This window comes from Lipophrys pholis (assembly GCF_963383615.2).
Source record: "Lipophrys pholis genome assembly, chromosome: 14".
In the NCBI taxonomy this organism is placed as follows: domain Eukaryota; kingdom Metazoa; phylum Chordata; class Actinopteri; order Blenniiformes; family Blenniidae; genus Lipophrys; species Lipophrys pholis.
Window position 1 is genome coordinate 29,517,678 of NC_137633.1, and position 26,712 is coordinate 29,544,389.

A 26,712-nucleotide genomic window follows, 5' to 3' on the forward strand; every position below is an offset into this window, starting at 1 on the left:
TTCTTTATTAATTCATGTTCCTGCTTCATGTTACTGTCTAGAGCTGCTCAGGCTGGTTAATCTAAGAAATCATGTTACTGTCTAGATAGAGCAGCTCAGGCTGGTTAATCTAAGAAATCATTTTACTGTCTCGATAGAGCTGCTCAGGCTGGTTTAATCAAAAAACAGTTGGAAAGTATTTGGATCAGTGTGATAACTGCAAATAATATATGTAGCACAACAAGGATATTGTATGTTATCACCCTCCCCCCTCAAACTTTCTTCTCTCTTTTCTCTTCTCTCTCTCTTTGTGCGTTCCCCCCCGGTCGTGTACGGCAAAAAGAAAAAAAAAAAAAAAAGAATTAATGACAATAACATTTATATATTTAAATTCAATCTTAATAAATTAGACATTTAATTATTTTAGTAAATTCTTTCTCCATACAGACTTGCAGTCAAGTAACCTTTATATATTTCTAAGCCGTGCACAGCTTTCTTCTTCACCGAGGTGCTCTCACTGAAAGATGATTCACTGAAGAAAAAAGGTCAAACAAGACAGTAGCACCGATCTCAGGGTATATTGTGCCTATCTCATCTTGCATTATTTAAATGTTGTTCATTTTACATCTGAAATTTAGGAAAACTACTGCAGGAAATGCTGAATTGACCAAATATGTCAATTTGTTCTGTAAACAAAACAATATGTAAATCTGCTGTCTAAGTGAGTGAAACACATTGGAAACAGGAAATGACAGTTCAGACAGGCTCTGAAATAATTTACATGATTTATTTATAAAGTGTTACATACACATCTGGTATCAGTCCACTGCAACCCAACAGACTGAATAGAAACGGAAGTGAAAAAGAACCAAACAAACTCGTGGAGAACTTCGTCAGTAAGAAATATACCGAGTCACAATTTTACTGAAGTGATTTGATTCGCTACTGACAACTTCCAACAAACTGAAAAGCTGTACTTCAACTGTATCTTTGAGAACTACAATATATACACGTGTGAGTTAAAATTGACATTTTTGCAGCGCTTCAACTTTATTTAATCCTAAAACTAATTCCTACAACTCTTAAGTTTGGCAACTTGGGAGAAAAACCCCCTGCAAAAAGCATCATCATAAATGTTGGAAGAAAAGAAAAATACTGATATCTCCAGAAATTGGGCCTTCATAATTTGTCAGGTGCCGAATTTAACTTCCCAGAAGCAGTTTGCTGCTGCTGATGTCAGATGGAAAGAGATGGGGCGGCGTGGTGGTGCTCACAGGTCGTCCTAACACCACCACGGGCCTAAGGTACTGCAGCTGCTTGATGGCCAGGTCTCCACACCCGGCTAGGGCCTTGTCCAGGATGGACTTCAAGTTGTGGACTGATGTCAGGTCCCTCGTCATGGCGAGGGGCTTCAGCAGGGGGGAGTGAGTGCGTCTACTGCGGGTGTGAGAGATTCCGAGCTGGTTGTTCTCCTTGACTGAACAGCTGCGTCTGAAGGCGTCTCGCCGCTTGGCTGGCATGGAGCTCTTATCTTTCGGGGTTGTGTCTTGAATGAACTTCAAAAACGAGGACTCGAAGCCGATGGGTTTGTAGGCGGCGATGTCAAAAGGGCGTGGAGACGGGCTGCCAGCCTGAAGGTCTTTGAGGTTGGAAGGCGGTTCAGAGAGTTCATTTTTCCGTTTTAGCGGCTGACGGAGAGGCAGCGTGGCAAAGGAGAGCGACCTGTTCAGCATTTTACTGCCCTCTCTGTTGCTGGATGGGTCTTGGAAGCCCTCTTCAGCAATGAAGCGTAAAGAACATGGCGGCGACAGGTCCACGGTGAGCGGCCGAAGCAGTGGTGTGATTTTATCTAAACTTAAGCGCTCCTCCTGTTTCGGAGTGCTCTGGCTCCCTGTCTCAGTGTGCCCTGCTGCGCTGGCCTCACCATAAAGCACTTCATCTGCTCCCACAAGGACCCTGTTCCTCTCCACAGGGGGCAGCTTCTCCTCCTGTTCCTCTGGGAACCCCAGAGCACTGCAATCCTCCTCCTCCTCCACTGTGCTGAGCTTTAGAGAGTGGAGGCTCGTGGGGGCCGGCTGGCCTGTGTTTTCTGGCTCCACCTGGTACTCCGGTTTGCGGACCCCATTAGGGACAGCTGCTCCCGTCACGGCTGGCCGGGCTGACTTTCTCTGAATGAGTTCCTCCAGTTGCTCGGCATTAAAAACCAGGTTTTCTTGGTTCCTGACCAGATCCTCACGGTGCATGCGGTGCACCCTCAGGTAGTGGCGGTTCAGGCTGTGCGTATAGGTGACGACAGAGTCACAGTCCTGAACCATGCAGGGAAAAGCCACTCGCAGGCAACGATCCTGACACATCTGCAGCGCTTCTTCATGAGATCGAAACACAAAAAAGCTGAAGGAGTTTCTATCAGCTTTCCTTACCTTTTTCACCTTTTCGCTGCTTGTTTCCTGTGCCGGCACTTCAGCAGTTTGACCGGACTGCTCGGGCTGTGTGGGGGGTGAGGCGAGGTCTTCATTCTCAGGTGGGACGATGAGCTTCTTTTGGCAGCCAGAAATTGACTTTTTGTGAGTGCTCTGCAGACGTACTACCAGAGAGTCGTAGCACTCGTAGTGACTGTACAGTGTGTGTTTCTTTAGAGCTTCGTTGTGGCTGAACACTCGTGTGCAGCCGTCAAATGTGCAGCGAATGAGTCCGGGTGGTTGGGAGTGATAATCCCGAGTGTGACGCACCAGGCTGCTCTTCAAATGATAGGAAGCGCTGCAGTTTGCGAAGTGGCATTTGAACTGGGGCTGAGGCTCGTCTGAGTTTGGAGGTCTTTTTTTTGCCGGTTCTTTCCTGACTTCAGAGGTGCCCTGCACGTCGATGTCTTTCTCCAACAGGAGCTGAGAGCGGTTGTAATGATGGATCAACTGTAGGTGGCGGACCAGGCCTCCTTGCGTGGAGAATGCTGCATCACAGTTTTTTGCCACGCAGTGGAAGGGTTTACTGAATTTATCCAGAATATAGCATAGATTACTTTTGGCTACCAAACGTCTCGTCCTCACCTGTGTGGTTCCGTCACCCTTTTTCCCCCCCTGCTCGTCGTCTTCAGGTCTGCTCTCCCCGTCCTCGCCAGACGGAGGAGCATCAAACTTTTGTCCATTCTCATTTATGGCCGTGGAGTTCTTTGTCCGGTGTTGGCGCTGTGCCTTACTGATCTCCTTCTTCACTTTCAGGCTGTGGTGTGATGTTTGTGTTTTTTGAGATGTGGCTCCTTTGTTACCCTCATGTCGTATGGACGTACAAATCATGGACTCCACGGAGGTGGGACTGAGCTTATGAACCTGAATGTAATGAGAGCGCAGCACATTTTTCTGTCTGTGACTTTTGGAACAAAGCTGGCACACGTAAGGCTTAAAGGAGGTGGTCTTCAGAGAAGTCAGTCTTTTGGCCTGTTCTAAGGTGCGGCCGTGTCTGGTGTTGTAGTGACGCTGTAAACTGTAACTCTGAGCCGTCCTGAATCCACAGCTCTTCACCTGACAGACATACGGCTTGGCATTTGCCAACAGCTCCAGGCTGTCTTCTTCTTTGACTGAAACTGTACCTGCAGACAGATGTGGTCTCTTCTGAAGCAGCACGACTGGAGGCTTGGCCATGATAGCCTGATGGAGAGCCACCTGAGATGAATTTGAGTAGATGTCAGACTTTAAAGACTCTTTAGGTAAATTGTGTGATGCTGTAGAATTGAGATTCAGACTACCGAGACCGATCAGAATTTCTTTCAGCGGGTCATCTTTTGTTGTTTCAGTGATTTTGGGCTGAGTGGACACTTTTCTTTCTTTGTTTGCTTCTAAAGGAGCCGAGAGCTGATTTTTTTCTGAGTCCAGCAAGGGTTCAGTCTTTATGGCTTTGGACTTGGAGCCATGCTCTTTGTCATGTTTGTGTTCTTTGTTCTCCAGTTTTAGATGATCTGGGTGAGCACATTTAAGATGTCGCTGGACATCTCTGGCTCTGGAAAAAGTCATGCCACACTTCTCAAAACCACAGGTGAACTTGCTCCCATCGAAACACACAGCCACCAGGGTCATTGTCGCTTTGGGTTCTGCGGCCTCAGACTGCAGTGTCGTGTCACAACTCCCCGAGTGGAAGTCCTCTCCATTCATAAGTCCCTCGGAATCTAAAGACCTGAGGCGGGGCGCAGCTTCAGGAACCATCTTGAAGAGTTTCCGCTTTGCCCTGCGCTGAGCTTCAAAGTCAGCCTCCGAGAAAGTGATGTTGTGTGAGGCCAAGTGCCTTATGAAGTCCTTCTTAGAGAAGTGGTACTGGTTGCACTCAGAGCTGCTGCAGGTAAAGGCTGCGTCTCTAAAATGCTGTGCTTCATGGTGATAGATCTGGCCCAGGTCAGAGTATGTGATGTAGCAGCCTTTGAGCTCACACTGGTAGTTTAGGTGATAACCATGGGTCTGTTTGTGTGTGACCAGCTCGTTGGAGGTGCTAAACTGAGCGCCGCAGCCTATCACCACACACGTGTACGGTCGATCACCATAGTGAACTCTCCTGTGTTTGCGGTGATGATACGCTGAGACAAAGTGACGTCTGCAGAAGACACACTTCTCCCTCTTGTCCCTCATTTGATGAAAGTATTTTACATTATTGTCAATGCTGTGCTCGGATTTTAAGTGCACATATAAGTACTTTGAGTGTTTAAATACTCGAGTACATCCAGTTCCTGGACATGGATACTCGTCTCTATTCTGCAGTTTAAAGTGTCGATCGATGTACTCAAACGTGACGTACTCGTCATCGTCCACATGCTTCTCCTTCACAGTGCTGGCTTGTTCCACGATGTGGTGCAGCACGTCGGGGTCATGTGTGGATTCGTAATACAACACTAAAGATGGATCGACAGTGATCTCACCTGGTTCAACATCATCGTCGTCATCCACACGTTTCGGTGCCTCCTCTTTTTTCACGTTGATCACGTCAACATGCATCTCCCTCTGAATGTGTTTTTTTAAGTGAGGAACCAGCTCTTTCCTGCTCTTGAAGTTGTCCTTGCAGACAGGACATGGGTGGTGCTTTTCCTCAGCATGTCTTTTTGAGTGATGGATGATTTGAGAGTCAGACACAGACCTCCTACAGATCTGACAGCACAGCTTGATTTTTTTAGCCTCAGATTCTCCTCTGGTTTCTTTCTGCTCATTAATCTGCTTTTTATGCTTCTCATGATCACCATGCACTCCATTAATTGCATAGTACTGATTGGATTCTACTTTCACTGTGGCAGCATGTGGTTCCTGTGGTTTCACGCACTCATGTCTGTCTGCTGCCTCTTCCTCCTCTTTGTCTGACTCGGGCTTCAACCCCAGAAGAGATATGCAGTGATACTTCAGAGTTTTCCAGTCCCAGAATTCAGGGTCAAAAGGCCAGTAAGCTTTCATTGCTAAAAGCAACTCGCAGCGCAGCGAGTTGGGAATTGTCCCGCTTTCCTGGTCATATTTCTGGTCTGGGCGCAGGTAGAGCTCCTCCAGACATCTGAAGGACTCGTGAGAGGGGCCGAGGAGAAATTCTGTGAGCTGGCAGGCTCGTGACACTTCAAGGTCGCCCTTGAGAAGGCATGACATGGTCTTACAGACAGAGATTCTTGTTTCTGAGTCATCTCCTTTTGGAAGTTGTAGAGCTTTAACACAGAGTTCAACTGAGGCAGGCGTTCCAAGTTCCTCCGCCTGGAAGAAAAAAAAGGAGCCATAGTTTACTTTACATCTTTACCGTCTTATCCAATGAAAGATAAGATTCAAAATCAGTTAAAACTAAAAATCTCTGTTGGCCAATAATAGTAACAAGGAGTCTTGTGTTTTGGGCTGTATGCAGTTGCATGAGGAGGCACAAGCACACTGACAAGAAAGCTTTAGCTTTAAATCAGTGGAACGTAGGGAAGAGAGAGATTGGCAGGTGGTCATTATGATGGCAAGCACAAAAACTTGAGATCATCTTCTGAGTCTCTTAACTTTCCATGTGTATTGATACAAGCAACAGCTGCTAACAACCAAACGTCAAAAAACACCAGCTCCAAAAAGGACATCAGACTCCCGAAGAAAAGCTGCAAAAAGTGGATTCTGCTTCTAGACTCAGCTTTTTCTTTGCACAAAGATGCTTCTTGTCCAGAGGTCTGAAACCATCGTTAACAAATAAAATTCATCTTGAGCTGGCTAATCTCAAAAAGTAAGAGATCACAGCTCGTAAAGGTGTAATATTGTTTTGATAATTACACAAAAACTGTATCTTGTGCATTTCTGAGGTTTCATAACTAAGATTTAGAACAGAAGATATCTGGTTAATCTGTTTTGACAGTTTTGTCAAAATTTGGCTTCTACCATTTGAGCTGTCGTAACATTTTGAAGAGAGGTTTGGAGAGGTTTTTATTCCTAGAGACTGAAGTCAGCGCTAACATTTTATTCAGTGGAGCGATCGAGCAGTAAAAGCAACCACCATACAAAAGTTTTGAAAACTGGCATTGCACAGTGTTGCAGGTTGTGAACCTATAAGGTTGTCTATATACTAAAATAATAATTTTGTAATCTATTACAGTGTACAGCAGACTTATCACACTGACCTCTGTCTGAATGACACGAACCAGGCAGAGTAAATGATGGACTGTTTTGGCGATGGCTCCAAGCTGAAGGCATCTTTCCAAGAGAGACACCAGCGAGGGGTCGAGTCTCCTCTGAAGTTTACTCCACTGAAGAGTCAGCTCCCTGTCATCAAGAGGAGAGACATCGCATCAGCACATCCAGTCTGTTGGAAATGCCCCTTAGCACAAACAGAGAAACTCACCAGGAGCTGTACAGACTCTGCTGCTGTAGCTGCTGTGTGAGGAATGTTGTGCACAGGATGAAGGCCGTGTTCTCCTCTCCCTCCGTCTCCAGGTTACTTGTGATCTCCAGCACATCTTTACAGTCCAGTCTGGATATCTATCAGACAGGAAATCTAATGTTACAAACTACCCGCTGAGTTCTTCCTTTAGCTCCTGAAAACCAAACTCATGTTATTGCATTTATTTCACATTAAAGGTGAATCTAAGAAAATCAGGGTGTTTTCTACAATCTCGGTAAAGACAAGTCACCACACAAGCAAGAAAAACGTTTAATTATTTTCTATAAACATAACATCACGTGTGCGACAGGGGAGAGGCTCCGATGACTCCGCCCGCGCAGCAGTGGTACTACATTGTAATGGATAACGAACAAAACTAAGTCGAGAAGCGGCGAAGCGAATGCTGTAGTTTATTTGTCAGGCCACTAGTGGGATGTGTGTGGTATTATAATCAATTAAATGCCAATTTTGTGGAGCTGCCGTTTTATGCTGCTGCCATGTTGGAGTCAGCCCGGCAGTCCACTCTGTCACTTTTAGGGGATGTGTTTTTGCATATTTAGCCTTCAGTTCAACACAGGATGCTATTCGTCCTCAACTTTTAAAAGACATCTTCATCAGTATCAGGCAACTTGTCCTTGCTATTACTAACAGCAGTCTGTCTTCTGGTGTCTTCTCTGCACATTTTAAACCTGTGGTTCTACAACCGCTTCTTAAAACCTGGACTTCATCAGACTATTATGGTTGATTTAAGGCCCATCTCCAAGCAGCCTTTTATTTCTAAAATCTTGGAAAAGGTTGTCTACTCGCAGCTAAAGCTTTACTTGGAGGAACACAATATTTTAGGGCAGGGGTGGCCGACCCGTGGCTCGTGAGCTGCATGTGGCTCTTTGCCTGTCAGTGTGCGGCTCTTCGATCCATTCACAGCCGATCAAAAAAAGAAAGAAAAAGAAAGTCTTGGCCGGGGTAGAACCCTCATCCTCCTACATCAAAATCGCAGACACTATCGCTATACTACAAGTGCACAAAAGATTACTGGGTTTCTTACAAGGCTGTTGTCACTGTGTCACTCTGTTCAAATTACAGTTTTTACAGAAAGTACCTGAATTCATTCTGCCGATATGAAGTTAGAGATGGAGGAGTGACGGTTTTTTACCTTTCTGTTAAGAGTGTGTGTAACATGTAACAGACAGAAGTGGAGCGAGCGATACAGACAGAAGTGCTGCATGAGGTGAGAGGACGCAAGTTCAGGAGGAATACAGTTGTGGTATTGCACAACAAACAAATGTCAGGGAAGAAACGCGTGGTCAAACCAAAGCATGAAGCTGAACTCAGGACATTTGTAGCAGAGTGGGAGAATGGTGTGTGTGTGTGTGTGTGTGTGGGGGGGGGGGGGGGGGGGGGGTATAAGACGGGGAGACTGTGTACCTATATTCATGGCTATAAATTTGTCTGTTCGGTAAATATATCTGGCTTACAAACCGTATGGATTTTCATTTGATGTCATTTGAGTTTGTGTGGGCGGGAGTTGGTTTGTTTCACTGCTACATGGACAACAGCCAGATATATGTCCCGCTGACGAAGAAAGATGCCTTCTCACCTCTGTTGCTATGTCTCAATGACATTAAAGCCTGGATGACCTTGAACTTTTTAATTTTTAACAAGTAAAAAGAACAGAGGTGATAGTGGTGGCTCCTGTGCAATACAAAACTTATGTGGGTTCATCTTCATGTTTTTAGGTTCTGAACTGTTAAATTCCTTTGTTTTTTAAATAATTGGCTGACATTTTTTAATCTCATTTTGTCTCTCAGTATTTTTTATTTCAAGGATCTAAAGCATCCAAACCAAAAATGAAAGAAACTAAAGTCCGATTCGTACTCCGTAAGAACAAGAAAAAAAGTTTGGCACTGCGGGGTCCTGCCAAACAAAACGACGTCAAGAAATTTGTTTCGGCTGCGCCAAGCGTCCTGGCCTAGCTATGTACGGCACTACGTATTCCAGCTCGCTAATGACTGTCAGTCATATTTTAATCATATATAGTTTGTAACCTCGCTACTGTATGAGCACCGCAGCTCGTTAAAATGTCGGAGGGCGGACTGACGTGATGCACCTGAACACATCACTCAGCTCCTGCGGTTAAACAAACTCGCTTTTATTACTGAAACCGTTCAGTGAAATGTATTTCTGAAAACATTAGAAGCACGAAATGAGCTGTGCCATTGAATAGTTAAAACACTGCTTCACAGACGTGTGGCTGCCGTGAGGGGGCGTGGCCTACGAGTTCGACATCTTCTTCATGCAGTATGAACTCTACTGCCGAAAAAGTTTTTTCATCGGCAGCTGGCTGATGTCAGAGCCGAACTTTTCTTCTTGTTCTTATGGGAGTATGCAGGGGCCTTAAGAGTTACAATAATGAGCACCTTCATAATGTCTGTATCTACTTTGACCTAATGTGAGCCTGAGAAAGCTGCAGATGATTTCACACTCGTAAAACCACTGAGCCTCATGTTCAAACGTTAGACTCCAGTTGATTTACCTCCAGTATGGCTTCTTCATTGGGCAGCAGGTGGCAGAGCAGTGAGATGTACGTCTGACGAAACATGGCCTGGTTGGAGATGAAACTGCACTCCGTGCACGCTTTGGCCAAAACCACAGCTTTGGCAACTTCACCCATCTTCTCCAGATGTTTCACCCTCATCTCCATGAAGCCCTCGCCCTCCAAGCTGATGTATGTATTAACTAAAGACACAATTCAAGCAACACGTGACATCTTGGCATTGAGAGCAAAATGAAAATCAAATTTTAAGTGGGACAGGAAGTCAGTTCGAACCTTCCTCTGGGTTGGTGGTCTGTCCGGTGAGGAGGGAAGTGAGGACTGGGTTGCTCCATGCACCTCCTTCTCCTGTAATCTGCAGTAAAGCCTGGAGGTCTGTGCTTCCATACCGTAGCAAGGTATCATGGGCAATCTGCATGGATCATCAGAAATAGCAGATTAAAAACCAATGAAACAGCTCAGCACTCAAAAACGTCATGAATTCAGGTGAATTACTGCCAGAGACAGCGCAGCAGTTTTCTCCACACAGTTCTCAAATATCTGAAAACATCAGGACTTCTGAAGTAACTGACTGCAATCAAATACAACCATTTTGAATCAGCTCAGGACTCACACTGAATCACTCACACTCAGCAGCTCAAAATGAAGCAGTCACAAATAAAAACTGAAAAGTTTTCCATTTACTTCAGCAGGAAAAAAAAAACATTCTGAAAAAGTTTACATTTAAAAGCAATTTTTTGCTCAATTATTAAAAAAAACAGAAAAACAATTTTCAAAAGGGGCACAATGAATGAATGAATTAAGGACTCCTGTGAGGACTGAGCCATAAGTTCTTCTACAGTGTAAAAGCAGATATTAATGAAATACAGTAAATCATATGGTTACAGTGACATATTCAACTTATTTTTCTCTGTACTTTTTGTATGAAAACGATTGGAATTGTAATCTTTTAGCAGAATAAAGAATAAAAACTGTGGCATTTTGTTCACTTATATGAATTTGGCTGGGTTGGTGTGCAGGTCTGACTCTCAGTCTGAAGTTACGACACATTAAGAACTTTGAATATTTGTACTTAATGTGATATTTGTTATTTTTACATTGCACAGGCATCCTGTAGGCCAGACTAGACCCTCTTCTGGACCCAATCTCGCCCACAGGCCACATGTTTGACTTCAAGTTTTTTTTCCTTATTAAAATGACAAACAGGAATTCTTTAATTGAATTCAAACATATGAAACACAACAACTTCAATTTATCACAGTGTTTCAAAGCAGGTTGAGATAAAAACCAATTAGCTGCACGGCATTAGTTAAACATGCCATGACGTGATAAACATTTAAGTTGTTTCTGTCTGTGCTTTGGGATTGTCAAAGAAAGTGCTTATGACACCCAAAGAACATTGAAAAAAGCAATAACAAAATAAAAGTATCCACGTTTGTCATACTGCTGTCATCCACTAGTAAACAACTACGTAAAACAAGTGAAATTAATTTGTGATTCTTGAGCGACGCCAAGCTCGCTTTCTGAACCGCTGCCATCTTGGCTGTGACGTCACAGCGAGAACACTCAGCGACAACCAGACTCATCAAAACGGCCGTGGACGCACAGAAAGCAAAAAAAAAGACAAATGTTTTGTGTTTTCTGACTGTTTTTTGGTAGTTGAGTTTTTTTGAAGAGTATGAGAGTTGCGTAACAGGAGCTGATCCATTTTTTTTAAGATTGAACCCAATAATGACAACAGTAATAACATAGATCGTTGTAAAATAAAAAAAAATTGTATTATATGAAAAAATATAATAAAGTTTTATAGTTTACATATTTATTTTTCATGAAAAATTTATTCTAGTCTTTCACATATATTATTTATGCACAATCAGTGTTCACCACAAGAACACTTTACAACCAGTTGAGCATAAATTTTTCGCACAACTAGATGTAGAAACTAGAAAGGGCATATTTTTGCCAACACCAGATTTGTCACCATGGAAACCAATGGATTACAAGGTTATTTGGTTCACCACACCATTCCATCATTTGTCATGGTCATTTAAATTGCTTCATGTTGTTGCAATTTTAAGGTTAAATGATGTTCGGTTCACATTCTTTTGTGTGACTTGAACCGTTAGAGTAAGTTGGCATGTGATTGGCTGAAAGTGGAGAAGGTGGGCAGGGAGTGGAGTTAGCAGTGTGCTAACGGCACCGTCAGCCCTGAGTGGCGGCTCACAGCGGAGCTCCAGTGTGTCTACAATAGAGTAAATATCTTCCCTCTTCAGGATCTGTTCGCTCTCGAAATCTCCTGGATTGAACCATTCATGCAATTTGGGTTAATAGTTTTTGCGAAAAGTTAGTGAAATACATATTTACAAACTAATAAATAAATAACTACACGCTGACAAAAACATACCCTTCACCTCTACTTTCAGTGCTGAAGGTAATTCTATAGTTTATCCTCAACCGTTGGCACAAAGGCCTGGAAGCTGATCTTGTTAAGACCACAGAATATCAAGGACTGATGGATCAGTTAGCGTGACACAAATGAAATAGATATTGAAGAACGCCAAGTACTGGTAAACAAAACACAATGTCAAATGGGCTCATTTTTATATTGACAAACTTTGTTTCAGATCCCAAATGATTGCCAATACCAAAACCTTGATTATAGACGCCAACCACCTCCCTAAGTTTGAGACACAGATTTTCAACAGTTGATATACAGCGCAATGCTATTTTCAAGATGTGCCATTTTATAGCTCAAAACTGTTTGGGAAACAATATAATTCACACATTTTTAGACAAATTATCGTGCCCAAAATATACATATACAGTATCTCACAAAAGTGAACACACCGCTCACATTTCAGAAAATATTGAATTATACCTTATCATGGGACTGAAGAAATTCATGATGAGGGATGACCTTCATTTTCTAAATAAATACTAAAAGAAGTAAACCAATATATATTGAATAATTGGATTTATGAAGCCCCTGGCGAGCTCAGTAGGTAGAGCATGAGACGCTCAATCTCCAGGTAGAGGGTTCATGTCCCCCGCCGGGCGCCACCTTCCCGTGGGCTCACCACCTGCAGGAAGGTTCTTAATGGTGCAATGTGATCTGGGTGACGGTGCTCAGACTGACACCACCACCACCGGGAAACGGATAAGAGGGAGAAGATAGATGGATGGATGGATGGATGGATGGATGGATGGATGAATAGATGGATTTATGAACATTGCACAGTGAAGAAGTCTGTTGTTACATAGTGTAAAATTTGCTGTGTTTTTATGAAGGCTATTTTATATCGGTTGCAACATGTACGCAAAGCCCTACTTTATGCAGTTTCTTGAAAGAGTTACAATACATGTTCATAAATAGTTCTGGTTATAGCTCTGACAGACATGGTAAGCTAGTTAGTATAGTTTGGAAGTTAATCGTGAAAAGAATAGAACCTGTGTTCAGACATTCTTTTATCGTTCTGCATTTGTTTGCTGTTCAGTTAGATGTTTGAACTTTTTATTCTATAGTGTTAGGTTTGTCTATGTGTATGTATACCCCCCTTTCTCCCCACCTCTTACCCCACTATCTTGGACTGTGCAGCAAGACACATAACATGTGCATCTCATATATTAAGCCCTGGTGATCCTAAAACACCACATAAGTAATTTTTCTTTGTGACCCACTGATACATGGTAGCATCTAACATTAAAGGTAGAGAGGTTGCCATCACAAGGATGACCAGCTGGAATTTCAGTGGTCTTAATCCAATAAAACGCAACAAAGTTTTCTCTCACTTGTCAAAACTGAAGTCCGAAATATTTTTTCTCCAGGAGACCTACTTGTTAAATCTCATGTCATTAGTGATAAAAAACGGCCGCTATATTATTGTGCAAGGAAAACTGTACGGTATACCCGTGGTGTATGTCAACATTTATGCCCCGAATTGGGACAATGTAAAATTTTTCACTGCTCTTTTTTCATTTCTTCCAGACCTAAATTCACATAAATTAATTCTAGGTGAACGCCGGCGAGCTTAGTAGGTAGAGCATGAGACTCACAATCTCAAGGTAGAGGGTTCATGTCTCACGCCGGGCGCCACCTTCCTGTGGGCTCACCACTTGCAGGAAGGTTCTTAATGGGTGCTATGTGATCTGGGTGACGGTGCTCAGACTGACACCCCCGTGACCTGGAAACGGATAAGCGGGAGAAAATGGATGGCTGGGATGGATAATTTTAGGTGGCGACCTCAACCGTGTCTTAAATGTCAACCTAGATCGCTCCAAACAAACAGCAGGTACATTGAAAAGGTCTGCACGCTACATCAACTCCTTTTTACAGTCGTATAAGATATCAGACATCTGGAGGTTTAAAAATCCTACATCCCGTAAATACTCCGTTTTCTCGTTGGCCCACCATTCATACTCAAGAATAGATTCTTTTCTTTTAGATGAACAGCTGGTTGCCCTACTAAAGTCAACTGAATATGAAACTATGGTCATCTCAGATCATTGCCCGCTGGTGATGGGTATTGGCTTTCCCCTCAGCGAACATGGCGTTTTAATCCTCGCCTCCTATCTAACCAGGATTTTGTGGACGACATATCTAGTCACATTGGTATATTTATGGAAACCAACCAAAACCACAAACAAGTAAAGGTTGTCTATGGGAAAGACTAAAAGCCTATTTAAGAGGAATGATAATCTCCTACACTGCCAGTGCTAACAAAAAGAATACAAAACGTCTCTCAGAAATAGAGAAAAGGATCCACACTATTGATCAGGAATAGTCATTGACACCTTCTGAAAACCTTTGTCGGGAAAGAATTTAACTACAAACAGAATATGATATTATGACAGACCGTGCCTAGGATCTCCACCGAAAGTCAAGTTCGAACTATTATGAATCTGGAGAAAGAGCTGGCAAACTCTTCAGTCATCAACTTAGACAGTCAGCAGCGACAAGCTTCATTACTGAAATCGGATTAGATAACAGAAGCAGTACCACGGAACAAAAGAGTATCAATAAACAATTTCAAGAATTATATAAAAATATATTTATCACAGCAGGCGACGATGCATTAATTACAGAGTTTTTCAATGATTTAAAGATAACGTCCTTAGACCAGGAATACGTAGGCGCAATTGAGGTGCCACTTACACATGCAGAAATTGAAAGGACCATTAAAACATCCAAATCCGGGAAGTCACCTGGCCCAGACGGCTGCCCCATTGAATATTACAAAGCCTCTTCTGGTAACTTAGTGCCACTTCTAAGTGAAGTGGATGAAGAAGCCTTGCGTTACAAACAGGAAGACTGTTTCCTGGACCTGCAAGCACCCCACCGCATCTACAACCTACAGGTAAGATCGCCCATCGACAATGCTATAAACTTGTAGGTGTATGCACTCCAGGTTCACCAGACAGATCGGACACCAGCAGACTCAGCCAGGAGACCAGGCAGACGTCCAACAAACCACGCAGCTCTGGCTGAAAGCCATCAAAAAAAAGTGGACGGAACCAAGGTGGACGGGACCGTTGCGAGTCGTTGAAAGAACGTCTCACGCCGTGCGTCTGGCCGGAAAAGGGAACACGTGGTTCCACCTGTCTTCCTGTGCACCTGTGCGTGACTCCTAAAAGGGGGACTCTCAACCACAGGGCAGAATAATGCCTGAGTCACCCCTGGCCGTCTACCCTGACCCGCCCGACTCCGAAGAAAGAGGGAAAAGGTGAAAGACCTCCCCTCCAACCCAAGGGAGAGAGGAGTGCTCCTCCCCGTCTTGTAGCGTGGTATGTTTGACATCAGGTCTTACCAGATGTCAAAAGGGGGATTAAAGGAAGAAATAGATGTTATGAGTTATCAACGCACGAGCTTGCATACCAGTATAATCCGCTTGTATCACTTCTGCTCAGAACTGTTAATAACATGACCATATATGGGAGGATGCAACTACAAACACACCAGTTTGCAACATATGTCGACCTGACATCCTGCTTGTCTGAAGAAAGTACGATTGTGATATCAAAAACTTCTCGGGGCAGAACACGAGATATAGTCAGTTTTGATAAAGACAACATGTGATATCCACACCATATGTGCAGAGAGGGGTGAAAGAAATGCTTATAAACCAAAGTTTTTGTTCCAAAGAAGCCTGATCCTCCCGGTCAGACTGGAGCTTGAGCCCGAGATCTCGCTTTTATTCCATGTATTCTGCTTAAGGTGTGAAACTGTGTGATTAATTCCACTCTTGTTGCCTCATCAACAAAAGAACACATTAATGACTGTTTTTCCTTCAACCGTTAACACCCCCCCCCCATTCTCATACATCTCTATTAGTAATAAGTTTTATTTTTGTTTTGTTTTTTTATTGTTTGTTCTTTCGGTTTGTTTTTTGTTCTCTTTTGGGGTTGTACATGTAATGTAAAATTTGCATTTGTGATGCTTGAACTTCACAATTATAAAACTGAAAATTCAATAAAAATATCTGAAATATAATATACAAGAAATCAATCCAATTCATTAGAAAAAATTAACTCAAGAAAATTTGGGCTGCGCGGTCGACCGCAGCTCACCGGGTGGATGACGATTTTGACATCACGCATACTCTGCGCACACAAAAGTTTGACTTTCCCTTTACAGCAGAGAACATAAGGCCCGTGGGCCAAAACCGACCAAGAGGCTCCAATCTGGTTTCACCAAGCAAGGTGGTTATATATTTCATTGTATTTTGCACCAGAATGTTTCATTAAAATTTTATTTATGTTGATTGTAATTATTTTAAGTACTAACTGAATCCATACAAAAAATATACAAAGGTAGTCACATTCTTTTTGTATCTTGTCTTTGCTTATTCCATTTTGTCAATGCTTCTATTTTGTCTTTGTCTTTTCCATTTGCTTTTTGTCATTGCATTTATACGATGAGTCAAGCCATCTGGAAAAGACAAAAGCAATACAATGCAAATCAGCGAGGGCTGTGGGGGGTCTTTCTGTTCAGGGGGACTAGTTCATACCTGATCACACCATGCTTTTGTCTTTTCCAGACGGCTTGACTCGTCCAGTAAATGCAATTAGAAAAGGCGAATGGAAAGACAAAGACAAAACAGGAGAAGCATTGACAAAATGGAATAAGCAAAGACAAGATACAAAAAGAATGTGACTACCTTTGTATATTTTTTGCATCATTGATTCTCTTTATATTTCCACATTTATTTCCTTTTAATTTTGGCACTCCTGTGATTCCATAGATATGAAGCAAACTAAAACTGCATTCATTCTGTTTATCTGCACTGTGATGTGAACGTGCAAGCCACCGGGGTGGCCACCTGGGCGGCGCACAAGCGGAGTGTACCTGAACTGAATGATGGAACTGAACCCAGGCTTCATACGGGATTTCATTCTCAGGCACTGACAGCAACAGTTCAAAACAGCTCCTGGAGAAAAAGAAGTAGGAAAAAAGCTCATCAAACCTCCAAACAATACATTTGTCAAACATACATCAAGAAGAAGTAAGGCAGCACAATGTCACACCAACATCTGATTATAATCAAGATGATGACCTGTGACAAACACTTCAGTAGATGATTTGATGTCTCAGTGCTTTAAGGTTTGTTTTTCTAACAGTGCTCTTTCTCTTTCCCTAATGAAAAAAAGCTGTGATTGAACCTTCTTTTGCTTTAATTCTGATTACATGCGTCTTCAGTTTCCTCCAGCTGAGTATTAGTTTGATAAGTAAAGTTGCAGGACCGTAGTTTTTTTCGCTCTGTAAACTCAGCATAGCTCGAATGAATAACGGAAAAGCCGTCTGTAGGAATATGACTGGGAATCCTGTTGTGCTGTCAGTGTAGTCCATCTTTTTGCACACATTTCAGAACGCTTCAGTTTGCCTGCTCAGATGGGCACAGAGAAAATATCAGACATACAATATCTCACAGAATTGAGGACACCCCCTCACATTTGTGCAAATATTGATTTCTATCTTTTCATGGGACAACACGGAAGTGAAAAAAATGTAGATCAGTACATCACTAAGACAATTGAAATTTACTGTCCCTTCAAAATACCTTAACACACAGCCAGTGATGCCTGAACCACTTGCAAAAAAAGGGAGCACACCGCTAAGTGAAAATGTCCCTCCCCAGTGTCGATAGATTCAATAGTGCTGCAAAGTCTCAGGCATGTACACTGGACACCAACTATGTTGTACTAAAGTGTCATTTTTTCCAGTGTTGTCCCATGAAAAGATATAATTAAACATTTGCAGAAATATCAGGAGTGTACTCACTTTTGTGAGATACTGTATGTAGGTGTAATTGTATGTTGCTCATATTGATTTCACAATGACACATTTGTGATATATTGTGCAGCCTTTAGTCGAGGCGTTGCAGAATTTAAAAAGTTTCATATCATTACTTGTTTTGGACCTTTTGGTTTCTGTAATGAGAACACTGGTGACAGAGATGATATTACTATCTGACAGCAATATAATTTACTATTAATTGATCTGAAACCACAGAAATAATCCACCTGAGATCAGAAGAAATCTCTGGGTGACTCCAGTTTGAAGGCTCAGCAGTGAATAAAGAGGCCCGGATAAGGTGTGGTGAACTTCTTCAGACAGGCTGTCATCTGCAGGATGACCCGAAACCTCCGAAAGTCCATCATGAGTCACCGCCGCTTACTGTCAGTCTGTTTCCCTCTTTCACAGCGTTGGCTTATGTTTGAAATGTTACAGGTTTTAATTACAGCTTCAGCTTGAAAATCATTTCTGCAATAACACACAACCTATTCAAGTCGCGATTGAGAAACAATGATGCTTGCAGAATGATTCCTCTTACCAATGTTTGCGTTGGCAGATTACAGTGTCACTTCAGAAATACGGTTTTAAAAACGGTCTATTTTTAGCATGACTTGTCTTTGCTTCAATAGAAAATAAAGATAAAAATAGTCTCACTCCTTTTGCACATAACAAACGCGTGCTCCCTGCTCTGCCACACTAATTCACTCATTTAAAACGGTATACTGAATGAGCCACTACAATACGCTCAAGGCCTGCCTTGAATCAAAAGTGGATCTCATCGTACCTACCTTTAGTGTAATACGACATCGGCACATACATTTTTTTAAACTGAATTGAATGGTATCATTAGGAAATATGAACTCCATTTGCTTCGGTGTTTGAGTAAAAGCCTACCACACAATGAGCTGGCATAATATAAAAAAATAAATAAAAACAGAAAATTCACAAAATATACACCACAACATATTAAAAACGCAGCTTTCCATGTGTGATCCAGAGGGAAAGTGTTCTGGCCATGAAATCCCTCCCTCCTTCTCCAATCTCCGACCTCCTGGAGTGTTTCAATGGCACAAAATTCTAGACAGGGTAAATATGTCAAGAAATTGAGCACACGTCTAACCGAGGCAAATATACCATTCACTGTTATATTTCACAGCAAAAATAACAAAATTAACATGAAATATGGCATCATGAGCACTTTAAACAAGTGACTAAACATGTAACACAAGACAAAAAACATAAGTTTAAAATTAAATCAACAGTCTGACACAAAGAGAAGAAATGCCGAGATCTGCAGTGGAAAGAAGAGTCACTAGAGGAAATGTAGAGTAACTAAAGGAGATGTATAGTTAGGTCCATACATATTTGGACACTGACACAACTATTTTCTTTTAACTTGTTTAATGTAACATATTCCAATTATAGTTACATAACCGACAAAGTGCAGACTGTCAGCTTTCATTTGATGGTATCCACATTCAGATTGAATGAAGGGTTTAGGAGTTTCAGCTCCTTAACATGTGCTCCCCTGTTTTAAAAGGGACTAAAAGTACAGTTGTGCTCATAAGTTTACATACCCTGGGAGAATTCATGATTTCTTGGCCATTCTTCAGAGAATATGAATGATAACACAAAAACCTTTCTTCCACTCATGGTTAATGGTTGGGTGAAGCTATTTATTGGCAAACAACTGTGTTTACTCTTTTTAAATCAAAATGACAAAAGAAAGTACCCAAATGACCCTGATCAAAAGTTTTTTATACACACACACTAATTACAAACAAACAGGTCACAGGTCAGGATGGGAACCTTGATTAGCCATTCTAACCTGTTTGTGTCAACTTTTGTGCATGTTATTAGGTCAAAGTCACTGGGGTATGTAAACTTTTGATCAGGGTCATTTGGGTACTTTCTTTTGTCATTTTGATTTAAAAAGAGTAAACACAGTTGTTTGCCAATAAATAGCTTCACCCAACAATTAACCATGAGTGGAAGAAAGGTTTTTGTGTTATTATTCATATTCTCTGAAGAATGGCCAAGAAATCATAAATTCTCCCAGGGTATGTAAACTTATGAGCATAACTGTAATTGGACAATTGACTCAAAAGCCTTTGCATGGGCAGATGTGGGCAATTGCTTCGATATGTCATCACCAAGGAAACAAATAAAAGGCCTGGAGTTGATTGCAGGTGTGGTGCTTGCTTTTGGAAGATTTTGCTCTGAAGACAACATGCGGTCAAAGGAGCTCTCCATGCAGGTGAAACAAGCCATTCTCAAGCTACGAAAACAGAAGAAATCCATCCGTGAAATTGCTACAATATTAGGAGTGTCAAAATCTACAGTTTGGTACATCCTGAGAAAGAAAGAAAGCACTGGTGAACTTGGCAACGCAAAAAGACCTAGACGTCCACGGAAGACAACAGTGGTGGATGATCGCAGAATCATTTCCATGGTGAAGAGAATGACCTTTGCAACAGCTAATCAAGTTGAAAACACTCTCCAAGAGGTAGGTATGTCATTGTCTAAGTCTACCATAAAGAGAAGACTGCATGAGAGTAAATACAGAGGGTTCACTGCACGGTGCAAGCCACTCATAAGCCTCAAGAATAGAAAGGCTCGATTGGACTTTGCAAAAAAAACATCTAAAAAAGCCAGCACAGTTCTGGAACAACATTCTTTGGACAGATGAAACTAAGATCAACCTCTACCAGAGTGATGGCAAGAAATAAGTATGGAGGAGGCATGGTACAGTTCGTGATCCAAAGCGTACCACATCGTCTGTAAAACATGGGGGAGGCAGTGTGATGGCTTGGGCTTGCATGGCTGCTAATGGCACTGGGTCACTGGTATTTATTGATGATGTGACACAAGACTAAACCAGTCGGATGAATTTTGAGACACTGTCTGCTCAAATCCAGCCAAATTGATTGGGCGGCGTTTCATAAAACAGATGGACAATGACCCAAAACATACAGCCAAAGCAACCCAGGACTTTATTAAAGCAAAGTGGAATATTCTTGAATGGCCAAGTCACTCACCCAATTGAGCATGCATTTCACCTGTTAAAGACTGAACTCCTGGCAGACCATTAAAAAGGAGGAAACCCAGCGTCTGGTGATGTCCATGAGTTCAAGACTTCAGGCAGTCATTGGCAACAAAGGGTTTTCAACAAAGTATTAGAAAAGAACATTTTATCTTAAGTTATTCAGTATGTCCAATCACTTTTGAGCCCATGAAAAAAAAGGTTTGTGTTTTAGTTCCTCAAATTTTTATGCAATTTTTTTGTTCAACCCACTGAATAAAAGCTGAAAGTCTGCACTTCAACTGCATCTGAATTGTTTAATTTAAAAGTCATTTTAGTACTGTACAGAACCAAAATTTAAAAAATAATGTCTGTGTCCAAATATTTATGGACCCAACTGTAGAACCACATTTGGTAGCAGATGTGTGTTTAAACTGGTGAGCGAGGCTCACAGAGACGACAGAGGATTGAAGCAGCACACATTTGCAGAGTAGAGATAAGGATTCAGGCCAGAAGAGTTCATTGGTCTGTGGTTGGAGATAAAGAGTTGCCTATGCAGGTTATTCTGACCACTTAAAAGCATTTTGACAACTATGAGCTCACTGCATGTTCTTTTGTATAATTTCATCAGCTTGCAGGTATTGTTTGAATCAAAACTAAAGTAGGTACATTAGTGTTTGTTGTAATTTTGTTGAGCCCTAAAAGCTAACTGAATGTGAAATAATCTTGAACAGGTCTGCCATGCAGTCTTCATGTTTGGATCTGTACAGTGCTGCAAGGCACACCACAAACCCCAGTTTATTATGGTGCATTTAACAAAACATTTCCCCATTACTCACAAAGCCAGTCTTTTCAGAACCAGGGCCACTCTGTCGGACTCTGCAGTGAGGTGCGAGCGGGCTGCAGCGAAGCAGTTTATGGACAGACAGTAGACCTCCAGAAGAGGCAGACCATGCTCCATGGAGTTCCTGCTCCCAGCATAGTGCATCAGAGCCTGCAAACAGGAACACAGACTGGCATTAAACACAAGGAGAAAACATGCGTTAACAAAAACTTACATCAGGTGGGAGGAAATGATCAAACAAAGAGGAGTTTCCCACCTTGGGGAGGTGACAGGTCTACCTGAGTGATCCCAGCTGACACTACAGTGTGAGGTACACCTGATTGGGCCAGAGGGGACTATGGAGCATCTGATCACCCAAACCTGCACTGGAGCCCCAGGAGGACCCAAAGGACGGATATATAACAGTACACTCTTTTCTGATTAAAATGTTTGCATGTATTAGTGAATGACTGGATGTTTTAGTCGTGCTCACCTGTGTCCAGGTATCACAGGCTACAACACACCATCACACATGATGCTAGTAAACGTAGGATAGAAAATCATCACAGCCCGGAGAATGGCCCAGGAGTCTCATTTAGCAAACAGCTGGAGTCTTACAAGGTGGTGCTCATGTCCACAGAGACACTAAATTAATTCCCCTCTGCCTAAATATACCAAAGCTGTGGAAGGGAGCTGAGAATAGAGTGCTGACCCCCGGGGAACTACATCAGTGTACTAATTGCATCTGGACTACTTCCGAAAGGATTGGAGCACACTCTTGTTTGCATTTATTTGGTATTAACCTAAAACAAAGAGTGCCATTACTTTGAGCGGGAAAAGCTAGAGCAATATCAAATATTTAAGCAGTCCTAAATGCAGGTGTGTTGAGGCATTTGTCTTCTCCAGACTGGCTGACTGGGGATTTCTTTTATCCACTACAGTCGGAAACGCTCTGCTCTACAAACCTCAAATAGCAAAATGAGAGAATCCAGTTGTATGATTATGATTATAACTCTATAATTTGTCTGTGACACAGCAGATAGTTTAGATTCATCACGCGTGTTAAGACAAACAGAAACATTTAACAACATCCGAGTCCAGAACAAGCAGGAGGAGCTGGACAAAGATTGAGCATAAACAAATTTCACAGGAAGCTTCATTTGTAAATCAAATACATACACAGAGGAAACAAAAAAGATGTGTCACACAGTTATTATATAAATGTGTTTGACACACAAGATGCATTGTAATTGTATTTATACCATTGCTATACTTACAATTTAGATCTTTTAAGTCTCAAAGCACAAACACAGTGCAATTTTGGGCAGTGGGAGATGAAAGACTGGATCGTGGGAGAATCGTTAGTGAAATCTGTGGTCGCGGCTCGAACCAGTCGCACATGGTGCAAGGTTCATGGACGGCCAAGGTGTTGGTCGTAAGCCTAGGATCCATATCAGATAGACTTGTGCGTTGTGTCCTCAGTCACTCTAGAGTTGGAAGCGGTGGGTGGAGGTCGTCTGTCTCCAGCAGCAGAGCGTCCCGATCGCATGGCGGTGCAGTGTTATGCACGGCTGTTACCTCGCTATTCCTATGCTGACTCAGCAAATAGACTGATTGCTACACACATTGTCACAACTGATTATTAATCAGTGCTATCCACTGCTCTGTATCATTAATAATTAATCAGTGCTATCCACCACTCCATAATCAATCAGTTCTATCCACTGCTCTGTATCATTTGAAGATGAAGGATGACATGAACGTTGCTAATTCAGTCTCCTCAAGGAACATTTAGAACATTGCAGCTTGGCCGTATCGGATTCCGTGGATCAATAAGTCTGATATGTGATGACATTTAATGTATGAGATCAATCTGGTTCAATTCACCGCCTCACCATCTGCACCGCCAGTTTCTCCTATTTCTAAAGTGTGTGTGCACAAGCATAAAAGTTGCCATACCGGTGCGCACATTCTTCTCAGACCTTTTCACCACCTTCTCTATGGCTCTCACACTGTTTACAGCGGCGACAACTTGCTGTCGATCACTTGTCATAGTGAAGCTACTACTGTGAGCAAAAAATAATATTTTCCAGACCCCCACCTCGAGTATTTCGCACTCCTTGAAATTAATTTACCTCGTCTTTTCTCCCATGATTTAGTGTAAAATGCCAGCGATCTTCAGGCCTTTTGAGATGCAAAAATATTCCTGAGGTACTTTAGAGTGACCATTTATTGTAGAATCTGTGTGTAGAGGAGGGATATGAAATGTTCAACCTTCCAGGTGGACTGGGATCTATTAAGGGAAAGTGTGTGCAGGTGTGCGTAGGCACGGTTTTACAAATCCCAATTTTTTTTGGCACACACCAGTTTCAGCTTTTTGGTGCACGTACAGTTTTAGGCCACGTTTACACATACCCAGATATTTCCAAAAACCTTACCATTTCTCTGAGTTTCTTTTATTTACACATAAACGCAGCTACAAGTCACCACAAACGATAATTTCTGAAAACTCCAGCTACAGTGGAGATTTAAGCCACATCCACACAAGCCAAAATTATCTTTTTTCTCCCCGGGGTTCTCAAAAACAATTCCATCCACACTTCACTATGAACATGGCTCAACACGTGGCTTCAGGGCATGTAGTACATATAGCAGGCCTTTAGGGATGTTATGAATCACCAAAAAACGCAGACGACAGAGCACATAGACATTAAGGAGTCGACCCCTGCTCATAAACTTCAATATAACTCTGAGTTCTACAGGTCTATGGCCCTGCTCCTCCTGCTGCTAGTATCAGTAGCTTCTGCAGCTCGACAGGAGCTTGTAGTACATGATTGTTGTGGTTACTTGATGACATCGCGGACCACCATGGAGGGGAACGATCATGTCATCACTTTTCCACGTGGACGGCACACGCCAGGGTTTTAGAATTTCCCTACTCTAGGACCTGTGTAAAAAAAAACACAACATTTTCCCGCTTCTAAAATGCGGCCTTGTGGGATGATTGGCCAAAAACAGCTGGTTTACGTGAACCGGCGTTCTCGTGTGGACGGCCCCTTAGAAAACGTCTGTCTCTATTTGGATCTGAAAAGGGCAGATGGAGATTTACATCACAATATGCGACGGAAGCTTCAATGGCGTTGTCTGTGTGTGACCGTGTTTACAGTTTGACTGCTATGATGGAAATGGATCCAGAGACAGACGTTTGTTTTTACATTTTACATTATATTTTGCTACCACATTTCAGAGGACTTCCGCTTCTTTATTGGTCCAAATAAACAAAACGTGCCATAATCGCTGAACAGGAAATAACCCACGCGATTCATGACTCTGATTGGCGAGTATGGCTTCATGCTTCTTGATACACTGCCCACTCCAAGTTTAGCTGCTTATGGTAGTAGGTTTATATGCAGTCCGTGTAAATGAAGAGTGTTTTGTAAATTATCGTGTGTAAATGAAGATTTTTTTTCAAATATAGAGGGTTTTTTGTAAAAACCCGGGTACTAATAAATGCGGCCTGAGTATGGGTCCTACATATTGTTTCGTAAATGGGCCCCTGGCCCCTCCTGTCTGTTACCTGAGTGTGAGCCATTAATTATTGAATTAAGCTCCTCTGTGGCCAGTCACAAACATCCAGACATGGTAAAAACATATGTAAATAATTGTCTTCATTGTATCTACACTGTATGTGAGTGTGTGCAATGAAACTAAAGCTCTTGCCTAGAAATGGTTGGCAGGTTGTGACAGTCGGTTAGAGATAAACCAGACAAACATCGTGAGATGACTATCATAGACTGTACCGAACCCAACACACACATTTAGCATGTACCTCCGCCCCGCCCAGGTGTGTTAATAACCAGATGTGTGAATGTCCTGAACATGTAAATCACATTTACAAATGAACTTGGTGATGAGTGAGTCCAGCTCGCTGTGAACTTCCAGCAGCTGACTGTGCAATTAGCACCGCCACACTGGCTTGTCAGGACGTGGATCTGGAGAGAATGCTCAACGTGTGCAGGAGCAGGGCGCAGTTAAAGCGGTGCTGGAGAGAGGCGGCCAACCGGCAGACACCGCGGATTGGACCCGTTTAGAGGCCGGGACAGGGGACAGGGGACAGAGTATCGGGACGAGCTAACGGAGCTAGCCGAGCCGCGGAGCTGCTTGTACACATTACCTGACAGAAGTTGTCGCAGTACTCCGTAGAAGAAGCTGTGGACACGTCCTGTTGTCTGAGAACGTCTTCGAAAGCTCTCAGTGTGGCCAGCAGGGTTTCCATGGCCACCAGGGTGTCTTCGGCCGTGTCCAGGGCCCAGTCGCTCCATTCGTGCTCCGCTTCCACATTATTCTCCGCCATCTTCGTTCTCCAGCACGGCGCGTATGCAGCAGGCAGCGGTGCGTTCACGGACCGTGGGATTCTTTACAGTTTTGCATCTGACGGAGGGAAACAGGGGAGTAGAGGGGGACTATGTGTGTTTGGGGGGGGGGGTCACCATGGGGTATCTCAGTATCCACCTACAGCCACTGGGGACTACCTGGCCTTCTGTGCATGCTCCCTGCTGCTTTCACAAAATTATATGGAAATATTTTGATTTTATATCATTCTGAATGACATTTCTCCCAGCTGTAGGTTAAAATGTTAAATTTAAAGGAAAGAAAGGTTGAATAGTTGATCCAGTAAAATCGGAGTGTCTTTTACTTCAGGTAAGAAATTTTGAGTTTCCAAAGTCTCCTCTTGGTGAGGTAAGAGGATCTAATCCAAATAAAGTCTCAGAAGAAAATTCATTTACTTTGACTGACAACCTGCTGCTACACCTGAAGCCTTTACAACAAGCAAGGTCCGAGACTTAAGCATTTATTATGCTTTATTATGCTTGATAAAAAATACGTTTTTTGTCATTCTCTAAACGCTACAGATTTCCTCTGATGACATTGGTCATTTTTTCAAGCACCAAGATATGACTTTTCAGAGAGTGTTTGCAGCTCCCCCGACGGTGACCGGAGGAACAGTGGAGCACAACGCATTGTGGTCTGAGCACGTATTGAGGGGGGTCGGGGTGGAGGGCACGGTTTAGGGTCGGCGGAAGGAGGCGGGGTACGGGGTGGGGGGAGGAAAACAAGCAAGGTTCGAGAATTGTGCTTGATAAAAATACGTTTTTTTTGTCATTCTCTAAAAGCCTCTCATACAGATTTCCTGT

General features: G+C 42.6%; 1 protein-coding gene across 3 annotated transcripts; it reads right to left on the reverse strand.

The window, feature by feature from the left end:
• Positions 1-745: 745 nt before the first annotated feature.
• rlf (RLF zinc finger) lies at positions 746-25,896 on the reverse strand. 3 transcript variants are annotated; one of them, XM_080480768.1, is made up of 8 exons: positions 25,692-25,892; positions 21,534-21,688; positions 16,387-16,806; positions 9,659-9,794; positions 9,365-9,567; positions 6,793-6,929; positions 6,572-6,713; positions 746-5,684 (listed from the first exon to the last, which is right to left on the reverse strand). In XM_080480768.1, exons 5-8 carry the CDS (start codon positions 9,530-9,532, stop codon positions 1,182-1,184), a joined length of 4,950 nt encoding a protein of 1,649 aa, XP_080336894.1. In that variant the 5' UTR covers positions 9,533-9,567; positions 9,659-9,794; positions 16,387-16,806; positions 21,534-21,688; positions 25,692-25,892; the 3' UTR covers positions 746-1,181. The 3 variants fall into 3 exon arrangements, with proteins under 3 accessions (XP_080336894.1, XP_080336892.1, XP_080336893.1); XM_080480766.1 differs by having other exon boundaries at positions 16,725-16,806; positions 25,692-25,890; XM_080480767.1 differs by lacking the exon at positions 16,387-16,806 and having other exon boundaries at positions 25,692-25,896.
• Between the last annotated feature and the right edge of the window lie 816 nt (positions 25,897-26,712).